Source organism: Nansenia antarctica (genome assembly GCF_963989245.1).
Source record: "Nansenia antarctica genome assembly, chromosome: 3".
In the NCBI taxonomy this organism is placed as follows: domain Eukaryota; kingdom Metazoa; phylum Chordata; class Actinopteri; order Argentiniformes; family Microstomatidae; genus Nansenia; species Nansenia antarctica.
In genome coordinates this window covers 9,666,068-9,690,991 of record NC_137688.1, presented here as the reverse complement: position 1 = coordinate 9,690,991, position 24,924 = coordinate 9,666,068, and the positions used below count along the sequence as shown (strand labels likewise).

The window sequence follows — 24,924 nt, the reverse complement described above, 5'->3', positions numbered from 1 at the left end:
GCAACATTGGAACATTCATAAAAAACAATAAAGCCCTAAGGCCTGCTTCCTAACTAGTTTCAGACATAATCTTATTACATTTACTTACATTTATTATAGTGTTCAGCTCTACAGGCATACTGTTCCAAAGAACTGCTGCTGAGTATAGAAATGTCTCTTTACCCATACAGTCTCTAATCTTACTGGCACGAGGTCTGTGGTGCTCCCTCTAATGGAGCATGAATGGGTATCACTGACACGATTAAAATAGTTACTAAAATATCTTGGGACTTATGGAACACCATCAACTGTCCTATGGACTTGGCACAACTGGATCTGTTTCACTCTATCTTCCACTTTGAGCCATCTTAGGCTCTCGTAGTGAGAGTGCTCAAGGTGGGTACGGGATGGTAGCCTTAAAATGATCCTAACCAACTTGTTTTGCGATGTTTGCATTTTCTTTTCTTTTTATACCTTGGGGACAATGTTGAACCAAGAGCAGCAAGCATAATCAAAATGGCACTGAATCAAAGCACATGCAAGGATTATCATGGTCGCTTGATAGAGAAATCTGGAGAGTCTGGCTAGGAATCTAATCCTATTCGTTGATCGTAGTAAGGACATTCAGCACCATACTCTCACCAGATGGACTATTGTCCAGGTCACAGCCAAGATAATTCACAGACTCCTTCTCTGTGTGTCGACTCAGTTTTCCCTATGTGTAGGGACAGCTTGTTATCCCGTCTCTGACATTCTTAAATCATGACGTCAATATTTGTTCTACCACACTTATTTCTTTGTGGGAAACAAGTAGGGCAGAGGTCACATGAGCAAGCAGCTTTAAGGTCATTGATGTAGATAAGGAAGAATAGTGGGCCCGGTATGTTACCCTGTGGGACACCACAATCCACTGTATTTGGGTAGGAGAGTACTCCATTAACATCCACCATCTACCATCTACCTTCGAGATAAGAGCTAACCCATTTTAATGCTGCCTCATTGAAGCCCAACGCTTTGAGCTTCATTGATAAGATGTTGTGATCTACTGTATCAAATGCTTTCTGTAGGTCCAACATCACCCATTCCACAGAATCTCCCCTCGTCTACCTCTCTCCTGATGTAGTCTGTGAGCAGGGCCGGTCCTAGGCAGAGGTGAACTAGGCGGTCGAAAAACAAACGTTTTTTTTTTTTTTTATGTATTATTTAAATAATTTTGTCTCTATGAAATTATGTCTCAGCCTACTGTCTATTTTTGTCTTGAAACCATTGTTGTCCATATTTTTACTGTTGAATGTGTGGGTGGTGATGAGGCAGTACTGGTGGCTTAATGTGGTGGTGGTGGTGGTGGTGGTGGTGGCGCCCCTAAAATTTGGGGAGAGGGGGGGGGCATCAAATCATACTCTCGCCTAGGGCACCTAAATGCCTAGGACCGGCCCTGTCTGTGAGAAACAACAGACACGTGTATGTGGAGTGGGACTTCCTGAAGCCTGACTGGAACTGAAACATCAGATTGTGAGATACTTATATACCTGCTCATACATAATCCTTTCCATTACTTTTGATAAAACACTCAAAATAGAAATCGGCCTATAATTTCCCTGATCTAGTATGTTTCCTTTTTTAAATTGAGTCATGACTCTCGCCATCTTAATTTCACTAGGAAATGTACCTGTTTCAATAGATAAATTAACTATGTGGGCTACACATGGATAAATAATTGATGCAGCATCCTTCAGAAACCTGCCAGGGATATTATCAAGTCCTGTTGCTTTGGATGCCTCAAGTTTTTTAAGCTATTCCAGCACTGCCTTCTCAGTCACCATCTTAAAAGAAAAGGCATCTGCTTGTGCTCCATGATCTAAATTTGTAAATGTATCAATTCTATCAACTAAAGTCTTAGCAATGTAAAGTAGCTGTTCAAGCTGTCTGCGACTTCTTGTTTGTCAGCAGAAATCCTGCCTCCTACGTCTAGACTAAGGTTAACTGAATTTAGTCATACGTTTCTTGCTATACCCTACCAGTTTCAGTGTCTTCCGGAGCTGTTGTGGATTGTTCCTGTTTTCTGAGATCTTCTTGCTGAAATATCCTTTCTTTGCTCTTTCTATCATCCTATTTACCTAATTTATGTGTTTCTTAAATTCCGAGAAAGCCTGTTCTGACTTGTACTTCAAACTTTATTTATACAGCATATGGATGTTACGTGCCTAATTGCTGCTTTCCTAATTGTATTATTGCCTAATTTTATTATTGCCTATTGCCTATATATATAGCACAAGTCATGCATTGAATGTAACCAAGAAGTGCTGAACAGTATTAGTAAACCACAATACATGTGTGGGTGTCCGCGTCATCGTCATCGTTATCGAAAAACGCACCCAACTGCCGACTCCAAAAACTAAACGGAAACACCCTCCCAGCATTACCGTCTCGTCAGTTCACAGCTCACAAATTCAGCGGAGTCGTGTAGCTGTGACGTGCAAACGATATCAGATCAACGCCGTTTCAGTCAAATACAGCACCGTGTAGCCTGTGCCTCAATCTCGTCGTGATTAAAATCGGATTTAAAATTAAAACCAATGTCGGACCTTACATAGACACATTCCACCTCCCTTCGTGCTGAACAGAAGTTGGATTTCATCTTCTTCTTCTTTCGTATATCATCAGATGGCCAACTCAGTGTCGTGCGGCCACGCCCTCGTCTTCGGATAACATTGGATTTCATCAGTGGTAGGAAGGTGGCTTCAGATAGGTGAAAAACGTGTAGTCCTCTTTTGGATAACATTTTCTCCAAAATCAGAAGATTGCTTTCTTCTCCACTCCCGCGGTCCCGGTCTCTGGTCTCCGATGCGCTCGGCCTTGGGTCCCTCCGTGGCTCTCGAACAGCAGGTGTAAGGCGGAGGATTAGGGGGGCAATGTTCAACAACAACCAGTACTTCACAGCTGTGAAACATGTGAAACAGGTATGCTGCTCCTGTAGGATATTTACGTTAGCATTACGCCTGAAAACAGACCTTTTGGTCTCTCCCGACATCAGCCAACAAAACTGAGCTGTAGTGCTTGGATCTTTCGCTCGCATTTCTCTGTAGGCTACACTACTTTCACCAACCTTTTCGTATAAAATGTTTCCTTTAACTAAAACTAAAAATCAAAAAAAGCATAAGCTAAAGATGCTGGCAGTAATACCAAACTTTCCTGCCCCCCCCTCCCCATCAGAGAGAGGGGGGAGAGAGAGAGAGAGGGAGACAGAGATGGTGAGAGAGAGAGAGAGAGAGAGAGAGAGAGAGAGAGAGAGAGAGAGAGAGGGAGAGAATGGGAGAGAGAGAGGGGGGGTGGGTTGAGAGAGAGAGCTCTCTTATCTTCCTTCTTTGTTATCAGACAAAAACACATGTAATGTGCAACATTGCTTTATTTAGTGAGGAACACCTCCGATAAGAAGATCAGGTTATCAAATCAAATTATTTCAGCAGAGAACCGCGTTGAGCAGACAAGAGTTTGTAAGAGAACGAACGCAATCGAAGCAACAGACGTGGTAGTTGAAAAATAGAAAATTGCCCGTTCGTCCCGCTCTTATCCAGATCAACACACATGCGCTGTTGTTTTCCTATGGACAGCCTCGATGCGTCGTTTCTAATCGGAGCGAAACCACCCTTTTCAAGCGGAGCATGCGTTGGTTGTTTGCTCCGGGAGCGACTTCGAATGCGCGTTCTCACAGCTCCAAACGACGCAGAGCAAAGCGAATTCTATCCTAAACTCCGATTCCAAGTGAAGCAAATGTTCTAGTGAGAACACACCCTTAAATTACCTTTTTAATTGGCCATTGTTAGTCATCACAGGTTGTAAACGTGCATAAGGATAATTTCGAGTGGGGAGGGGAGAAGACACTGGCCCCTGGGTGAAGACAGAGTACCTTCACTTAGCGAGGCCCAGTGGAAGATGAATCGTTCCCACAGTGTTTGAACAGCAGTTTGCAGGCAAGTCATAGAAATCTGAGGGAGCAGCGAAGAAAGTTCAGGGGCAGTTTATCAGTCAGCACATGTTCAAACATAGAGCCAACTGTTGGTGGAGGATAAGTCCCATACCGTTATCATGGCCTCCTGCTTGCTGCTCTCTCACTGGTAACACATAGGCCTACACAGCCTACACACTCACAACCCCAGCATAGCAGGCACAGTGTCTGTCTGTCTGTCTGTCTGTCTGTCTTCCCATTAGGGCTTGATTAAAAAGCACCAGTTCTTACTTGTGTGTAATCCTGAAAGGCTTCAGTATATGCAGGCTGTGGCGGTACCGTCCTCTCCGCCGAGGCCCCCTCCCCTCCGTTGCCTCTTCTTCCTCAGGGTCAGGCAGGGTTTGGGGGCAGGACAGAGGCAGGCCCTCCACCCGGCCAACCTCCTCCAAGGCATCAGGAAACATGGCTGCCTTTCTGCGGGTGAGAAGACCAACATTTATTTCTTACGTATTTCTAGATTTTTTAAAAAGTCTACCCCACGAGCCCGATTAGAAAGATCTTCTTGTTTCGCTGACTCACCGTGGAGGATGTGTGTGACTGAGAGGTTGTCTAAGAGGTTGTCTCCCGTTCCCTCCCTCCCGGGGCATAAATATAAAGTGCTTATCTATTTAAAGATGGCCTGCTGGCAGCTTCAAGGGCTTGGGCGCATTGAGAGGGACGACATTTGAGCTGCTAGCGCGTCTGCACCCTGTGTCACTGATCCGTCTATGGCAAAGCTGTGAGATAAGGTCAGTTCGCCTCGGCGTGAGTTGCACATACTCCCGCTTGGGAGTGTGGCCAATGACTCTCAACCTTCGGTGCCCCTGGAGCAGTTAGGGGTTAACTGCCTCGCTGAAGCGCACAACAGTAGACCAAAAAGGTTCCCCTGATAGCCCAGAGGAGCAGGACCAGGACTAGATGTTTTATTATTGATACACTGCAAAGTAGCACGCTGCAAGAGTCACTTACAGTTCAGCAGCAGTGCCGTGGGAACCCAAGTAGCTAAAGTGAAACTTGACGTACGCTAAGATAGATGGTATTATTATTATGCGCTCTTCAAAATAGCACAGTGCATTATATGGGAACCAAGGAAAAGTAGAACTTTACATATGCATGAAAGATCCCACGTTTTTTTTCCCCTCTTCAGCTTTACGGTGTGAAGTCTGCCACCAGGCTGCTAACTTTTCAGAGCTACATGCAACCTGCCGAGAACACATCATTCCACAGCAGAGGACAGCTGTATTCTGACATTCCTACTGTCTAACCTGTTGGACAGGTTGGGATTATTTTCCTTAGGCCGAGACTAACTGCAGAGACCAGCTACAATAATATCAGCCTGTTCGAACCGAAGCCGTACAGGTACAAGAGGCGAGGCCTCTCACGGAGCCTCAGGGCCAAAACTCAGAGGCTAACAAACAGCTACTTCAGCAATCAGGCTCATGAACAGGCCCACTATAGACAATTGACTATATTCCTCTAGAACACCCCATATACGGACTACAGTAACCTTAAACTCAAAGCCACTTTACTACTGAACTATCTATTATCACTAGTGGCACCAGTAGTGTATGCTGTCTTACCTGTACTATTGTCACCTTTATACTTTGTATTTTCTTTTTACACTTATGTCCTGTACTACAGTCACTTTTTAAAAAATCTTGAATTATGCTTGAATTATTCTGCCTTGTGCTTGTCTTGTGCTGCAATGCAATGTCAAGAATTGAAGCCTAAACATTTTACTCTGTTACACTTGAAAAAAAACGTTTTGTGCACTTTTACTTTTTTGCCCACTGTACTGACATATTAACTGATAAAATACCCAGTAACAGAGATATAGAATATGGCCATAGCAGGTTAATAAATTGCACTATGTACACTTGACCCACTCTCAGATAGACAGACAGCCTTGGATAAAGGCAGCTTGCACATTGAGTTTGTTTATACCGCATTCAGAGTCAGACTGTTGATAGTGTCAAACCCCCAAGAGAGATAACTCAACTTTATACTGTAAAAAAATCCATAACAATGTGATCTTGAGTAGTTTATCATTTTTAAGTCAATCAAACTTTCAAGTCAAACTTTAAAAAATAATGGGAATGTGAGTGTCAGCAAAGAATACTGTCAACATCCTCCTCATCAATAATTGCGAATGAATGAGAAGAGTATCTGCAATGAGACAGAGTATGCATAGTGCATGTTCAATATTCACTACAGCCTACAGAAACTTACATGTGCAAGTCTGCTGTCTTCGCCTCCGTGTCAGTTGTCCCTGTCCTGCGGCGGTGGAGATCTCAACCCTGGTTATAAATGACGGATAAGTTATGGACATAAGGTACTATGGCCTCTCTTTCCAAGTTTGCCATACATATATGTTTCTTTTCTGGACTTATACACATCTTCCGCGCAACGCAGACCGCTTAGTTAAACACATAGGCAAAAATAAAAACGCAAACTTTATAAGATATCAGGCCATTGGACGTCCAGAAAAATCTGTCTCGAGGCTTATGTTTAAACTTCTCCGATATCTTTCTGAATCATTTTCAACTTCAACTTCCACAGTTGCAACACTGCAGAGACCGCATACGGAATTCCCGATATCGATCTGACGTCACGGCTGCTCAGCCAACCGTAGCCTTGCTTGCACCGTCGCCTTAGTAACGTGGATAATGAGGACAAGAAAGGCACATGGTGGGTGCGTTCGTCAATTCTCTCTGAAAATCTGATTAGCACTCATGGAATGCCTCTTGTCCAATCCAATGACTTGGTCACTTTATGACGTTGAACCCAGTGTGCGCTCCGGCGCTCTCAGAGCAAGTTTACGAACGCACCCGGCCGGTGTCTGTGTGTCTCTATCTGCCCAGTAAGCTTAGGTTTCTGGAGCTATATTTGGCCTTAGGAGAGAAGGTACTGTAAACATAACAACGGGAGCTGTGGTTACATAACAGTTGGATGACTTTGCTTGGGACATTGACAAATCACGCAGCTTTGGATATAAGTAATACTTTAAGGGCTAGTTTCACAGACAACGCTTACGCCTAGTCCTGGAATAAATCACTCCTTCAATGTCAAAGAACATGGATAGTTAGACAGCTTCTCTGCATGTTTAGCACATCACAACATGCTGATAGAACATGAACATGCTAAAAACACATAACTACACATAACTAGATGACACACAGTCCCCTTTTTTATTGATGAGGATACATGTTCAATTTGATGTAAAAAAAAAATAGGGAGCATGTCGATGGTCCCACATTTCTAAGTAATCGAACTAACCCTAACACTGACCCTAACCCTAATCCTAGCCCTAACCCTTGTCCTAACCCTAACTAACCCTATCCCTAGCCCACCTATGGAATATTAGAAATGTGGGACCATTAGGCTGTGGGACCACTGGGCTGTGGGAACATAGGGCCTAATTTTGAAAAATATATAAATATTAGAAATGTGGGGCCATTGGGTTGTGGGAAGATAGAGATGACCCCCAAAAATACGTGGAGGAATGGTTTACTTAATAGATGGCTGTGTTAGTACATTATCTGGGTCACATAACAGTGAAACAATTATATTTAAGCAATATCACACGAGAGGGAGTGTGTTATACTGAATATCAGCACGGCTGTGATTCGGTCGTAGGTACGAGGCCGCAGTAGGCCGCAATAGTTCCGCAACGGGACTGTTCAACTGGACTGTTGCCTAGTAACCTGAACACAAACTAGCTACTTTGTATCGTGTACATTTATTTGTACATTTCCATGTATTGTGCAACCAGTGAAATATGACTCGGTTGACAGTCGCTTTGGTGGCATGTGTGAATGTGATTCAGAGTCAGACCAGTTGACATCAGACAGCACGCTGCTCCATCGTTTTCTAGTGTGCACATTAGTCAAATATCAACATGAGTCAACTCTCTAACAATGAATACGGCGAGGTATCCAGTAGTACACAGTCTATTCTAGCACAAGCAATTGAATCAGACGCGCCTCTTGAACTCACACTTACAAATGTCCGGAGGTTAGCACAGCAGTACGATGGCGCAGGTCCGCTCTACAATGCAGTCCAATTAACGGTTATTTGGAACACCTGTGCGGCGGAGTGATACATATAGTTAAAAGTCCCAGTGCTGTTATACTGTATATCGTAACTCATGGAATGCCTCTTGTCCAATCAAATTACTTGGTCGGAACTCACTGTTGTATAATTATTAGTTAACAGTAATAAGTGACAACAGATTGTGATTTGTTTGTTTATTTAATCATTTATTTTGGCTCCGTCAAGAAAAAATAGTTCCGCAACGGGACTGTTCAACTAGCGAAGTTTCCCACAGAAGTGGGGGAAAAAACGTCAGATCAGATATATAAACGGGTTATTTTGATAAACCGGATACATTTTGTGAATATATATGGTTACTTTCTCCCCTGAAAACATATTAAAACTTCATAAAATGATATTAACACTTGTAGAGCCAAATTACAGCTTTTAACCAATGGCGGCCAACATTTAGGATTTAAAAACGGAGAGTTTTGCTTTGCTCGCTGATTGGCTAATGTCTTCTTAGTAACAATGTAGTCTAATTAACGGTAATTTAACACCTGTGCGGCGGAGTGATACCTATAGTTAAAAGTCCCAGTGCTGTTATACTATATATCGTAACTCATGGAATGCCTCTTGTCCAATCAAATTACTTGGTCGGAACTAACTGTTGTATAATGTTTTTTATTGATGAGTGTAACGATGGTCAAACAGCCAAACTTCTTTCATTTAATTCGTTTATTTGACCTGCAGAGAAGACAAATAGAACACAATTCTTCTCTGGTCTGCTTGTGAATCCATTAAGCTGGCGGCCATTTTCTCGGTCCACCGTCTATGTACATTTCACATCAGGACAGTTTGTTCACAGAAAGAACACAAACTTCCCTCAAACATTACAAATAACAATTACAAACAACATGTGGAGCGACATACCTGCAGAGAAGACATATAGAACACAATTCTTCTCTGGTCTGCTTGTGAATCTGCACGTTCAAAACAACATACAATAAATGTTCTGTTTCACATCATCACAATACATCACAATACATGTAAAAACAAACAGCACAGTACTACACCAACATTTTCACCCTACATTACAAGATTCTCCATACAAACAACAAAACACAAGGAGCGTTTTACATGCGCACATACCCATTAAGCTGGCGGCCATTTTCTGACGCACCACCGCAAGTACGGCAACAAGAGAAGGACAAACGAACGTGCAGACCTGCAGTACACCCAAACTCCAAAGGGGGGCTCCAACAACAACCAGGGCTGCTCAAAGCACGGCGAAACTCATCTACATTCATCACAACTAAACATACATTCCCAACTCTGTTACACCCACCTCCCCTGAATTTCGCCAACCTTGAGCAGCAACTATACATTTAAATACTACTTTTTACTTTTTACACTATTACATAGGGCCGCCAAAGGACAGGACAGCCAACTTGAAAAGTATCCTATAAGGATGAAGTGGAAAGAGAGGTAACCTATCTCTCCAACCAACTACTGGCGGTAGGATGCGTTCTACACCCCACAAGACCCTTTTTTTTTTCCACTGTGTATTACTAGCCTTCAAGAGGCCACAACCTCTTATGAAACAATCAGAATAACGAACAAACCTATATGTCATAGGATGTCAGTGTGCACAGTGTATACATGCACTGAACTGAGCTTCGGCTTATCTAACTGTGGGAAGCCTGAAACACTGACCTACAAACAGCTCGAATGTTTGACTTAGTGTCTTGGATAATGTCTTGTCCTGACATAGTATAAATCAATCTGTCAACTGGTTTGATAAGGCGACCAAACTTGGACTTGACCTGTGTGACTGTACTAGGATGTTCACACTGTGTAACAGAAGCTAGAGTGTCAGAACGCTGTGTGTCACTAGCATCATCTATCTGATTCGTGTTACCAGAAACATCAGTACAATCATCAGCGCTAACCACAAATCTAGAATCAGAGTTAATGGACTGATCTACCATTTGCTCCTCAGCCATCTGCTCGGGAACCCTCTGAGGGGCAAACGAGACTGAAGACACTACAGTGTTAGTAGCCTCTGTCCGTGAGTGGTCAGGGAATGGTAACTGGGTGACCCACTCCAGGGTTCTTCCCTTGGGATCCTTGGGCTCTGGAACAGTCAAGGGAACATCCCTCTCCCGAACAGCTCTACCCCCATACTCCATGTCTTCAACCTCCCCTCCCTCACTCCCAGGACAGGAATCCACTCTCTCCGACTCGAACGCGGTTCCTCTACTCACTTCCCCAGGCAAGGAATCCTGTTCCACTTCCGACACGGACATGTCACTTGGCTCATTTGATGTATGAACAGCAGACAGGGATGAAACTGGGTCAGAGATCACACTCGTATCATACACCGGCAGAAAGTTCACCAACAACAATAGATTACGGTGGACTACCTTCTCTCGTCCAGTGACAGTGTCTTGTATCCTATATGTGTGAGTCTCAGAGTTCCTATCCACCACAGTATATACAGTAGACTCCCAACGGTCAGCCACCTTTCTCTTTCCTCTCTCTCTCTTGTTCGCCAACAGCACACGGTCTCCGACGTCAATGGTGGGCCCTTTCACTCGTCTGTTGTAGAGCTCTGTGTGACGGTGCTGTTCTTTTATGACATGTTCCTGGGCTATGACCATAGCTTCTCTCAGATCCTTCGTGAGAGACATCACATACTTGTCGTAGCTGACCACAGCTGGATCATTCAGGACTGTCCGGAAGAGTATATCGACAGGGAGACGAGGAGTACGCCCAAACATCAGATAGAAAGGTGCATAGCCAGTTGACTCATGCGCTGTGCTATTGTACATGAACGTCAGAGTTTGCAAACGCCTCGGCCAGTTGATTTTTGCCTCTGGTTCAAGCGCTCGGATCATGTTACCGAGAGTTCTATTGAAACGTTCCACACTACCGTTACCCATCGGGTGATACGGGGTTGTGTGCGACTTTCTGACACCGGAGACTCTGAGCAGCTCACTCACTAGTTGACTCTCGAAGCTAGCTCCCTGGTCGCTGTGGATACGTTCTGGGAACCCAAAGACGCAGAAGAACTTGTCCCATAGAACTCTCGCCACCTGTTTGGCTGACTGATCTTTGCAGGGGAATGCCTGGGCCATTCTTGTAAAATGGTCAGTAACAACTAACACATCAACTGACTTGTTCCTTGAGTCCTCCGCTGACCAGAAATCAATGCAAACCAGCTGAAGTGGCCTGGTTGATGTGATACTCTGCAAAGGCGCCCTCGCAGCAGGTTCAACAGTCTTACTGACAATACACCGCTGGCAGTTACGGACGTAGTCTCTTACGTCTCTGTCGAGGTTGAGCCAGAAGAACCTCTGTCTGGCCAAGCCAAGACTCCTGAACTGACCTTGATGGCCGGCATGGTCATGAACACCTCTCAGAACTTCAACTTTCTTAGACTCAGGAACCACATACTGGCGGCGTTTTGACTTCACGACTTGATCCCTCGAGACTCTGTAGAGTATCCCATTGCTCACAACAAGTTTCTCCCAGTGCTTCAGGTACCTCATGACTGTGACTGATTCCTTATCTCTCTCTCTCCTGGAGGGTCTCCGATGTCTCTCCACATAGTACAAGACTCGAGAGAGAGTTCTGTCTCTGAGCTGTTCATCCCGGAGTTCCTTCTCACTGTAAGCAGGAAGTGAGTCCTGACCACCTGGGACTAACTGAGGCAAATGGTGCAAGACTGCTACAGCACGCGTTCTTGCTCCGACCTCCCACAGATCGTCATATGACTGTAGAACAACAGACACTTCATCCATCTCCATAGACTGAGCGTGGACATGCAGAGGTGATGGGACACTTTGAGCGTAACTCTCTGCCTGGCGTGGAGTGTCACCACTATCATTGGACGACCGGAAGGCGTCCTGTACAGAAGCACTCGACACATCCTGGACTTCGGAGAGGAGATTCTTGTAGGGCTCTTCAAGTAATCTGTGACTGACTCTCTGCTTGACGAAAGGCACACGACTCAAGGCATCAGCGACAACATTCTGTGGGCCTGGCACGTACTTGATGTCGAAGTTATAGCTCGCTAACTTAGCCACCCATCGTTGCTCGCAGCAGTCCAGCTTGGGCTTCGTCATGATATGAGTCAATGGATTATTGTCCGTCCAAACAGTGAAATCATGCCCCTTCAACCAATGGCTAAACTTGTCACAGACACTCCACTTCAAGGCTAGGAATTCCAACCGATGGGCTGGGTAGTTTCTCTGAGACTGAGAGAGGGACTTGCTGGCGAATGCGATTGGCCTCGCTCGGTCTTCACCCTCTTGGATCTGCGACAGGACAGCACCGATGCCATCAAGGGACGCGTCCGTTGACAGCATGAAGGGACGGCTGAAATCAGGGTGAGCCAGGACAGCCGTCTCAACCAGCGCCGTTTTCAGCTTCTGGAAAGCCTGCTCCGTTTCGGGGGTCCAGTCAGTAACCTTCAACTTCCTGCTTTGTGACCTTTGTTTGGACTGTTTCACCTTCCCTTTTCTCTTCTGGCCCGTCAACAGAGAGAAGAGAGGCTTTGCAATAGCGGAGAAGCTAGGCACAAAGTGCTGGTAATAATTGATCATCCCCAAGAAAGATCTGATTCGTTTCTGTGAGGGGGTTACACCGTCCGCTTCCATCAGGTCAGCACTTGTCATCTTTGCGATGCTCTCAACTTTGCTGGGATCAGTCAACACACCGTTGTCATTAATTATGTGGCCGAGGAATTTGACGGATTTCCGGAGAAAAAAACACTTCTTGGGGGCCAATTTCAGGTTATGACCACGCAGTCTACTGAACACCATCTCCAAGCGTTCCAGAGCTGTCCTCTCATCAGGGGCGTACACCAATAAATCATCCAGATAAACCAGTAAGCTCAGATAGTTCTGGTCTCCGAAAATGCTAGTCATCATACGCATGAAGCTCCCAGGACTATTACAGAGGCCCTGCGGGAGGCGATTATACTCATACAAGCCCATAGGTGTTGTAAAGGCAGAGTACTTTCTGTCATCCTCGTGTAGTGGCATGTTATAAAACCCTGAGGTTAGATCCATAGTACTAAACAAGGAGTTACCTCCAAGTGCAGCTAAGCAGTCGGCCTGGTGAGGGAGAGGGTGAGCATCCTTCAGGGTCCTCTTGTTCAGCCAGCGAAAGTCTGTACAGATACGGAGATCTCCGTTCTTTTTCCATACAAGAACCAACGGAGATGCATATTCACTGGTTGACTTCCTGATTATATCTTTCTCCTCCATCTCACTCAGTACTTGGCGCAACTTCTGATACTGACTGGGGGGCACTCGTCTGAATGGGAGCCGGAATGGCCTGTGATCTGAGAGGTGAATGCGATGTATGAAGCCCTTTGCCTCTCCACAATCCAGGTGATGGCGTGAGAAGATGTCCTTGTAGCGCACAACCAGGTCAGCCATCTTGCTTCTACACTGTTCAGACACGTCACAGGAGTGTATGTCGAGCCCACTCAATCCCATGTACTTCAGTTCCTCATCAACAGTGCGGGCCGCATTTTCACTGGACGGGGTTACTTGACAGCAACTGAGTAGTGGGACCTCAGCAGGTCCGGTCTCATCCATGTCCTCGAGCGCAATGCAGGAGAAGACGTCGGCCAATTTAGCATTGCGTCTTACCAAGACGGGCCTGTCGGACGAGTTGATCAGCTTCAATGGAACCCATCCGTCTCCCCACAAAGGAGTAACAACTCTGGCCACCAGAACCCCTCTTGGAGCTGAGCGACACGATGTGGGCTCTGTCATCACAGCGCTACCAGGAGACACAATAGTGGACTTGGGTAGCTTGCCCCACATCAGGTACTCCCGACCAGGCTCAAGACACACGGCTGAGTTGCACCTGACTGTGCCTATCTTGTCAGGTATGACATCACCTCGCCAACGGTTCAGACCAGCGAGCATCGAGAGAAACTGTTCAGATTCTGGATCGCCAGCAGGACAGGGCGTAGACACAGCCTTCCAGTAGCCATCACATTGCTTATACTGCCGGAGGATATATTTAATAACATTGGTGCCTAGTATCAACTCATCATGCTGGCCTTCAACTACCAGAGTGGGAACCATAATCCTACAGCCATACACCTCCATTTCCACGTTGAAAGCTGACTCAGGCTTGACACGGCGACCACCACAGCCAACAAGCACCACATTTGAACTGAACTGGTTATGCTCTGTAGCAACTCCAACCTCTCTAAGCTTTCCCTCTGCCGTCTTACTCATTGTACAAGCCATAGACCCACTGTCTAGCATAGCATTTAGAGTCACTGTATTACCAACTGTCACAGGTGTGTAGAAAAGGCTGTCACTACCACTAATTGTATGCGTATTCTGATAAACAATATCTTCAGAGTTATCACTTGAGCTTTTGAGAGCTATATACACTGTCTCAGCACTAGATTCGTCCTCACAATGGGAGTTTACTTGGCGACCTATATTTTCTCCCTCTGAATACAGGCCATCTAGTTTCCCTGAGGCTGAGGTGCTCGGGACGACCTGGTGGGACACTCAACTTTTGTGTGACCTGGGGCTAAACAGACAAAGCACAGCCTCTCTGACATGCAGTGTGAGATGGTAGTGTGTCTACTGTCATCACAGACTCGGCAGGCCTTCTCACGGGCGCCACCCTGGTATCTTCCGCCACGAGGAGCACTGTCACGCTGCTGCACTTTCCCCATCATCTGCTCCAGACTCTCCATAATGCGAGCAAGAATCCTGTCTTCAGATTGCTGAGTGTTCTGGGCCACAGCAGTCGCGGAGGAGGGGCACGGAAGCTGGCCTAAAGCATGGTCCTGGGAAGGAATGAGAGTAGAAGGCGGACACTGTGTGTGGTACACTGGACTATGGGCAGGAGCAGGGGGGTACTGGGTGGAACACTGCTCAGACACAGACTGAATCGAAGGCTCTGGATGAGACTGCACAGTGTGGAGGGCGGTGGCATGGCTCTTCAATGGCACAGAACTACCGGTCCTGCCAGAGGCTCTCAGCTCTCTCTGATAATTATCAATCTTCAACTGTATGTCTCGTGAGCTCCACTCCTCAATAGCCTTGCATTCCAGAATACGGGATAGTCCAGAGTCCGGGCAATGCCTGACAAACATCCGTGCTACCTCTTCACCCACGTTCTCCATCCTCCTACCTTGTCTGCGAAGACCCTCACCAGCTACATCAGCTGCTTTGTTGATCCTCAACCAGTAGTCTACAGGGTTCTCATTGGGTCTGGGTAGAGTGGCATAGAAATCTGACAACGGGAGGCATGATGACACATCACTGAAGTACTTGAGAAGGATATCATAGATGAGATCAGGGTTCTGCTTCACATCAAGTGTCTGATCGCTTCGCAAACCAACCCTCACAACATCCTTTGCCTTACCCATCAGCCTTGCCAGTATCTCCTCAGCCTGTTCATGCATTGGACATTTCTGCTTTCTCAGATAAGCTTTAGACATGTCAATCCAGTCCTGGACTGAACACTTATCAGAACTATCACCTCGGAACATTGGTGGTTCCCTGTCTGATGTTACATTCACAGTAACGCACGGAACCTCCTGTCTAACAACATTAGGATCAGTTACAGGATCTGGAGGCGATGTGCAGTTGAGGTGTGCACTGCTCATACTACTTGAGTGAACTACACCAGCTGAAATTAACTTGGTTACAATGGACTCGCCAATCTGAGCACCTAGCTGACCCATCATGTCTGAAAGGTGATGAAGAGCTTCAGTGTCATTAACACTGGGTGTGGATGTGGGAGGAGCCTCCCCTGTAAACTGTCCGACAGCAGCACAACCTGGGTCCTGACCTGACCCTGTGCCTCTACCACTGTCAGTAAACAACTGGGAACACCCCACCTCCCTACTATTGACAGCACTGTCAATGTCGATGTCACTGTCAATGTCTATGACAGCACTGTCTGCTCTGCTCTGACATGCCCCCCATGCACCCCTCCCCATAGGCAACACTGGACTGGCAAAAATCTCATCATTAAAACCTGGCCTCTGAGCCATAGTGGTACAGACTTGCGTTGTGTAATATTACTGAATGAAAAAAATAATAATAATAATAATGTTTAAAAAAAAATATAAAGTTACAGCAGGACATAAAAACCAAAACAATCAAAGCACTTTTTAAACTGATATAATCACAGACCTCAGACTGAATGACCATTTACTATAATACTCTGACCACACTTGATCTATCACACTAAGACCTGGCATCCACGCAGCATCCACGGAGATCGGCGTTCAGCTGATCTTGAGATCGACGTGTCACGGCACCAGTGTAACGATGGTCAAACAGCCAAACTTCTTTCATTTAATTCGTTTATTTGACCTGCAGAGAAGACATATAGAACACAATTCTTCTCTGGTCTGCTTGTGAATCCATTAAGCTGGCGGCCATTTTCTCGGTCCACCGTCTATGTACATTTCACATCAGGACAGTTTGTTCACAGAAAGAACACAAACTTCCCTCAAACATTACAAATAACAATTACAAACAACATGTGGAGCGACATACCTGCAGAGAAGACATATAGAACACAATTCTTCTCTGGTCTGCTTGTGAATCTGCACGTTCAAAACAACATACAATAAATGTTCTGTTTCACATCATCACAATACATCACAATACATGTAAAAACAAACAGCACAGTACTACACCAACATTTTCACCCTACATTACAAGATTCTCCATACAAACAACAAAACACAAGGAGCGTTTTACATGCGCACATACCCATTAAGCTGGCGGCCATTTTCTGACGCACCACCGCAAGTACGGCAACAAGAGAAGGACAAACGAACGTGCAGACCTGCAGTACACCCAAACTCCAAAGGGGGGCTCCAACAACAACCAGGGCTGCTCAAAGCACGGCGAAACTCATCTACATTCATCACAACTAAACATACATTCCCAACTCTGTTACATGAGGATACATGTTACATTTTATGTAAAAAAAATAGGGAGCATGTCGATGGTCCCACATTTCTAAGTAATCGAACTAACCCTAACACTGACCCTAACCCTAATCCTAGCCCTAACCCTTGTCCTAACCCTAACCCTATCCCTAGCCCACCTATGGAATATTAGAAATGTGGGACCATTAGGCTGTGGGACCACTGGGCTGTGGGAACATAGGGCCTAATTTTGAAAAAAATAAAAATATTAGAAATGTGGGACCATTGGGTTGTGGGAAGATAGAGATGACCCCCCAAAATACGTGGAGGAATGGTTTACTTCATAGATGGCTGTGTTAGTACATTATCTGGGTCACATAACAGTGAAACAATTATATTGTTAATAGCAATTATTTCTGAGACAATTAATTGCACAGCAACATTTTTAATTGTTACACGCCTACCGGCCCAATATATCCTAACAAGGCTTTGTTTACCCAACTGACAGTGTAGTGAGTGGGTGAGACAAACACATATTTAGCAAATAAATATTGCATTATAAAGAGTTTAACTGGTATGAATAACAAACAGAATCAAACTTTGTATTGTCAGTATCTACTTGAGGGGTTTCAGAAGGTTTAAACCAGTGACTGCAATTTAAGCCCTGGTGCACTAGTAAATGAGTAATTAATGTGATACAAGTACCTTGGGTAAAAACGTTTAAATACACATTTGTACTGGGGGATTGATCTTAACCAATAAGCAATGACTGGCAGTCAGCTGTCATCATTTCAACCAGGAAGTACATCCTCTAACCAAGCACTTACCAATCCCAGCCTTGCTCTTATGGTCCTACCACAGAAATGTGACTGAGCATAGCTGTACCTCGAGGCTCCCCAGATGGCAAATGGACTCCACCTGATGACCTCCAGATTAGACGATAGTGACACCTGTTGGCACTTCAAACTCTTTTGCATTTCAAGTGCTGCGTCCCCTTGGAATCACCAGAGATCCACTCAGCACTAAAATGGCCTAAAAAGGGAAACAGCATAGCTATGGACCACCACCAAATCCAGTCATGTCAGGTGATTGGATAGGTTAACATTAAGGAAGGATGCATTCTTTTTGTATTTGAACCAGACCCAGTCCTTAAGATCAGCACAGAAATAAACCTCCTTCTCCTTTCTCCAGTTTCTCTTACAGTATCAGTATTCAGGGCTGGACCATCTTCTTAATACAGCCATGCACTATCATGGACTGCCTTCTCTGCACCGCTGCCAGCGAGCAGAAAGCAATACATATAAACTGCCAGAGAAAATCATTGGAGTGGTTTCACTTTAATGAGCTGGGAAATTTGCTGAACACCAGTGATCCCTATCACTTTCCTGGCAGATTCATGATCGGTACCGACCGATGGCCGAATTTTAGAGGTTGAGTTCAGCAGCGCAGTGAGTGAATATCCTGCCTTAGGGAACATAGAGGAGAGAGAGAAGGAGACATTCAAAGGGACAGTTCACTCCAAAACCAAAGCTTTCATCACTCAAATACAGTCTGATGTTGATTTAAGCCCAAACACTATCCTGGCACATGTGTTAAGAAACATCTTAGGTGTCCAGAAAGGCGGCAATCAAATAAAATGCACTATTATTGTGGTTTCTCTTTTCTAATTGCTAGTAAAACACAGGAGATTTATCCGAAGCTTAAGCCGTTTATTCCCAATAACAATGAGATGTGTATTAGATTAGTTTGCAAAACCTAGGTCCAATCATCAGATTTTCATAATGTCATGTATGTCATGTCATACATAGTGTTAAATACATTTTCCAGAACCTCCCACTATTCTATTGGTTGTCACAGGGCCTAAAATCATCGATTGGTTATTCTCCTCAGGTGAGCGGTCATCATCTATGCTGACTCGTTGTAGCTCTCCATTGGGTGCGCCACACCTAAATCAGTTATCCATTTATATAATATATACTGTATAAGCAACGTGGAAGGAGAAGAAAGAACTTTGAAATATTTTTGTGCTGAGAGACAATAAACTGATACATGTTTCATCATTTACATAAGAGAATTGACGGAAGTTTGATGAACAGAAATGGAAACCCTTTCTACCACATTATTATTATTATTATTATTATTATTATTATTAGCCTATTATTATCTGAAGGCCTCAGTTACAAATGAATGGGAGACACACCACAGAGTTTGTAAAGAACTATCCTTTTAAGGCCATGTTTGTACAGCAGCAGCACAGGACCAAATTAAGGCCTATTTCTGCGCTGGCAACCCTCATAAAAGGTACTATGATACTATGAGGTGCTCCACTCTTCTAGGTACCAGGAAAGGCGCTATACAAATAAAGTTATTATTATTATTATTATTATTATTATTATGAGGGGTTCCACTCTTCTAGTCAACTCTCATAAAAGGTATTATGATACTATGAGGTGCTCCACTCTTCTAGTCAACAACTCTAAGCTGATTAGCTTACAGACCCATAGATAGATCTCAACCTGGCAACACATATTATTTTAATTCTATTTTATTTTTGACATTTTACATCTCTATAACAATATCTCTATAGCCAGGGCCATGTATAACCATAATAAATAGGAAATGTAAACATTCTGACTCAATAATTTACCCCCAAAGTCCCCCAACCTGGCAACCTTGCCTCGTTATTGGGTTTTACATGACCCGAGTAACAAGCAATGTAAACTTCACTCCTCCATGATTTACAATCCTACAGGCTTCCTAGTGGGAGCTTCACTCCTCTCGCAGAGCTGAAATCCCCAGCCAGTCCTTAGGGAGCGGAGAGTTCAGTCATGCGTTCAGCGGGAGGCTGGGAGCTCTCGGGCTGTCTGTCACTGTTGGTTTTGAAGGAGCATATCCCTGGGATCTTGATCATGCCCTACATGCAGGGATGAAAACCCATTAGAGAAGGTGGCACCGCGGATTAAACAAGTGTGACACACTCAACTTCTAGGGGTTTACCAAAGGGTCACAGTGGACCAGCTCTGAGAGACCAGGCCTCATGAAATAGGAATCACACTAAGAGAACTTTTAGTTCCTGTGCAATCTGTGACAAGAGTCTCTTGTAATGATGATGATGCATGTTAAGGGCTCTGCACACAGCGTGCGATTTCTGTTGCGCATCAACGTTCCATTTTGAAGTTTGAATGGAAGTCTATGAGAGCATCGCATTTACCCGCACACGGCCCCGATTTTAATCGCACGGCGAACATTCGATTCCATTCATTTTGAATGGGACAAAGCACACGGCGTGCGAGTTTTGTCGCACTGCTTTGTCCCATTCAAAATGAATGGAATCGAATGTTCGCCGTGCGATTAAAATCGGGGCCGTGTGCGGGTAAATGCGATGCTCTCATAGACTTCCATTCAAACTTCAAAATGGAACGTTGATGCGCAACAGAAATCGCACTCTGTGTGCAGAGCCCTTTAGACTCTGGTGTGTTTCTGCAGGGTGCAAAGTGCAGTGTACGTAGTCAAAGAAAACTGTATGGCCATACCGTTTTATCATGGTCCAAAATAATTGTGGATGATCTTTCTACACGTGTCTTTTTCTTTGTAAAGCTAATATGACCCAAATGATGGTTGCCCTCTGATTTATGATTCATAAGTTGGATGGTAGTTTGAGAACACAACTACAACAACAACAACAACAACAACAACAACAACAACAACAATTCTACTCATCTTTACAGAGAAATAAAAATATCCCCAAAAAGTGAGATCATCAGCGATCTGATTTCTAAAACATACACATTTCTACAGTGCAGATAATTGCCACCAGTGTGAAGTTCCTCTCTCCTCGCTTTCTGCAAAAGGTTGTGGGGTTCCTTGCGGTGGAGACAAGGCTCATTAGAGGCGGCCAGGTGCCATCTCTCTGCCTGGCATCAGGAGAGCTGGGCTGGCATTTCCAATCAAACACACCTTAGGAGAGAAGGGCAAACCCAATAATAACACAAATTAATTGACCGGAGAAAACATCATTATATCCAGCTGAAAGAGTAGCAAAAGTCAAATAATACCCCCCAGGTGAACAGCACACCGTGCCATTGACTTTTAGACTCAATCTAAACTCTATAAGTACCCCTTAGTGTAGTGGCTTCTCTCTCTCTCTCTCTCTCTCTCTCTCTCTCTCTCTCTGTCTCTCTGTCTCTCTCTCTCTCTCACTATCCCCTCCCCTCTCTCTCTCCTTCCCTCTCCCTCCCTCCCTTCCCGTCCCTCCCTTCCCCCTCCATCTCTCCCTCTCTCTCAGCTGCACTGATGCAATAAAGTTGGACTGGTAAACATAAATATTCATGGGGCGTTCAGTGCAATGCTTTCACCGGTCTTGTGTTTTCACAACAATACCACTGTAGGAAGAGAGACGCGAGAAGAAGGACACTTCAGACGATTGAGACGTACTCATTGTGTACTCTGACTGTGTACCCAGCCAGTCCAAGGCACCACAGGCAGCAGCCAAGCCATTATTTAAGAACCTGTCAGTCAGTCAGCCTAAAAGACCAATCATCATCCAACAGAATGAGCAATAGTAAAGGAAAACGTTATATAAAACATGATTTGCCTCCCACCCCCACTTAATAGCAGCATAGAAAGAGAAAATCCCTTTAGTTCTAGCTTTAATATTCAATAGTCCCTGATTCTAAGATGCCATTCCAAGAGCCCCCAGGCTAGAGGGTTTGGAGCTCAGCTCTGTCTCTGCTGCAATGGCTCTTGGGAAACGCAGTGATTTTAAAGCCCTTTTGCGCATGCATATATTAATGAGACCTTTGCAGGCTCTATTGAGACATGCGTCCACAGGAGCTGGTCCCTAGTGCTGTGGTCATGTAACAGCTGCCAGAGAGAATCACGACCGTTACACCAGCTGAGGAATCTATTATAATATGTTCTGTAGCTTCCTTTTGGACCAATAGGGGGCGGTATTGACCCACCATCTCAAATCGAGGACGAATAACGGACGATATTAGACGCTTATTTCAATTATATCTTGTACGGCACTTAACTTTGTGAGTGGTACAGCCAGCAGGCCATTTAAACTGCTCCATACATGGATGACATTTGTTAGCATAATTCAGGGAGGGTGGATGCTATGCCTGTTCTTTGAAAAGTACATATACACAAGCACACACACACACACACACACACACACACACACACACACACACACACACACACACACACACACACACACACACACACACACACACACACACACACACACACACACACACACACACACACACACACACACACAAGTACACAAGTACACATACACAAAAGATATGCATTTAGAAAGGAAAAGAGAGGTAAGGCAGGCTCCTTTGAGACAGGTGCTTTTCAGGGCCTCCTGGAGGGCTGCGGTATCCCATGAGGCTTTGCAGAGTGTGACAGAGCAGGTGTTCCACCCACAGTATTGTCTTGTCAACCCAACAAGACTTTCCTTAACATAACATAGACAGTGTATCATTCCCTCCCTGCTCTGCTACTATACTCCATGCTGTGTCCTCTGGGTCCATCCCTGTAATGGGTACACACACACACACACACACACACACACACACACACACAAACACACACAAACAAGCAGCCTCCTCTCACCTGCTTACTCAAGGGAGACCATGTTCATAATTAACAGGATCTCAGTGGCTTCAGGAAGTGAAGAGGAGTGGGGTAATTAGAATGATCTCAAGCGTCGTGATGTCACCCCAAAATAATCTCATTATCATCTCGCCTCCAATTACTCCTATCGCAGACTTGACGACGGGAATGTCTTCAGAGGGATTAAACTCTGATGTCTTCAAAGTTAAGACACTTGTGCCCTTGCCACTTTTAGGAGGCAGGCTCCTATATCTTCGCTCCTTCAAACAGCTCAAGCAAAACAAGGCCAGATGCTCAAGGACATCCTTCAACATCTCCAGTAGATTCCCCTCTGAGGGGGGACCTGCAGCGTTGGTGAATCACACCATTGAAGAGCTTTGACTTCAATCCATCTTGAATCTTAATTAACGAGGAGTCCTCTCTGGTGTGGTGATGAGAAGAAGAAGAAGAACACCAATTGGAAACTAAATCCATTGGGGGAAGGGTGTGTGTGTGTGGGGGGGGGGTTTAATTAGTCTGTGTTTACCTATTTGCGTGAGGACATCAAAAACTCACAGACAGACAGACACACACACACACACACACACACACACACACACAAACGTAAACTCCATTCTCAGAAACAGTAGAAATGAATGCCTCCTGTTGATATGCATGGAGGAGTCGCATCCCTCCCTCTAGGGAGAGTCAACTCTATAGAAACAAACAACACCGCCACTTCAGTGAAAATAGACGTGCAGTTTCTGAGGCTGCTGAGGAAGACAGAGACCTCTCCCTGTGAGGAGCCCTGCTATTTGTTAAAGTGCTCGTATGACAGAGATGTGAGAGTCTTTGAAGGGAAGGAGGAAGCCTTGGGGAGCTACGTAGAGATCAGTGGCCAACCGCCTCCTCCTCTCTGTGATCTGGTGTATAAAGGGGATCCTAATAGTAAGGAGCTTAGAGCATGGAATTGTGGTTCATCCCTTTATTGAAAGAAAAAAAAAAGCAAGCAAAAAAATAAAGCCCTCTATATGTTTTGAAAGGACTTGGTTATGACACAGCTACATAGCGCTAGGGTTAATGGTGGCCTGGCCTAGGGGATAGTGAGTTGGACTGGTGATCAGAAGGTCATGAGTTCAGATCCCACCTGGGAACGCCACCCTCGAGTAAGAGACATAGCCCTAAGTTACTCAAAGGAGACTGACCCTGTAATCTCTATCTGTAAATTGCTTCGGATGACAGCGTCTGCTAAAAGGTAAAATGTAAACGTAGTGTGATTGGTATTTCTAAAGGTCGCTTCAAGGATACTACCGTGGGAGGGGCCTTTAGGTTGAAGTAGGATTAAAACTGACATGAGTGCTCATCATGACCTACATATACAGTCATGTGATCAGGTCAGATATCAAAAATGAATGCATGTGCAGTGTTTCCATCTGCTCTGTCCTTCAGTAAACATACGTACGACAAAACCCACAGGACAGCAGTTTGGTGATTCATACATAACATATCTGGTACCCAACTTCTACCTTGGACCCCCCCCCCTCCGTCTTAATAATGTATGACAAGACACATTCTATATTAAGTCTGTATGACAGGGTAGCCTTGAATGAGGAAAACATTGGTCTATGATTAATTCAGGTAGATAGGTAGGCTGTTTGACATGCGTGGGGTCTTCGTGTTTCATAAACAAGGCCTGAGGGGGATTGAGGAGGCTGATAAGAGCAAATCATCATGGGTAATAATAATGTGTCATTTCTCTAAGCAACAGGGAGAGGGAGAGAGAGAGGGAGAGGGAGAGAGAGTGAGAGAGTGAGTGAGAGGGAGAGAGAGGGAGTGAGAAAAAGAGAGGGAGTGAGAGAGTGAGTGAGAGAGAGAGGGAGTGAGAGAGAGGGAGTGAGAGAGAGAGTGAGAGGGAGAGAGAGGGAGAGAGAGAGGGAGTGAGAAAAAGAGAGGGAGTGAGAGAGTGAGTGAGAGGGAGTGAGAGAGTGAGAGAGAGAGGGAGTGAGAGAAAGAGGGAGTGAGAGAGAGGGAGTGAGAGAGTGAGTGAGTGAGTGAGAGAGACAGACAGTGAGTGAGAGAGAGAGACAGACAGTGAGAGAGAGTGAGAGATGACAAATTGCCACACAGGGCTGCTACTGTAGCATCCAGGGCACAGGCTTAAAAGAGGGGCGCTTTATTTATATAGTTGAGCATCCCTCTCTACCTCTCCTATGTGTGTGTATATTTAGCTGATGCTTTTATCCAAAGAGACGTACATTGCAGTGAGTGCATACTGTACATGTGTTATGATATATGTAAACGTTGTTAGCACCATGCTCTAAACATCGAGCCACAGAGAACCGTGTGTGTGTGTGTGTGTGTGTGTTATGACCTCCCCCTT

General features: G+C 45.0%; 1 protein-coding gene across 1 annotated transcript in view; it reads right to left on the bottom strand.

Moving 5' to 3' along the window:
* LOC308153698 (ATP-binding cassette sub-family C member 5) overlaps positions 1-4,389 on the bottom strand; it is a gene marked incomplete at both ends in the record, with an annotated part of 33,347 nt that extends 28,958 nt beyond the window's left edge. Inside the window, one exon of the mRNA XM_080526891.1 lies at positions 4,217-4,389. Coding sequence (XP_080383017.1) covers positions 4,217-4,389 — 173 coding nt within the window. The remainder of the gene's footprint in view (positions 1-4,216) is intronic.
* Positions 4,390-24,924: the final 20,535 nt, after the last annotated feature.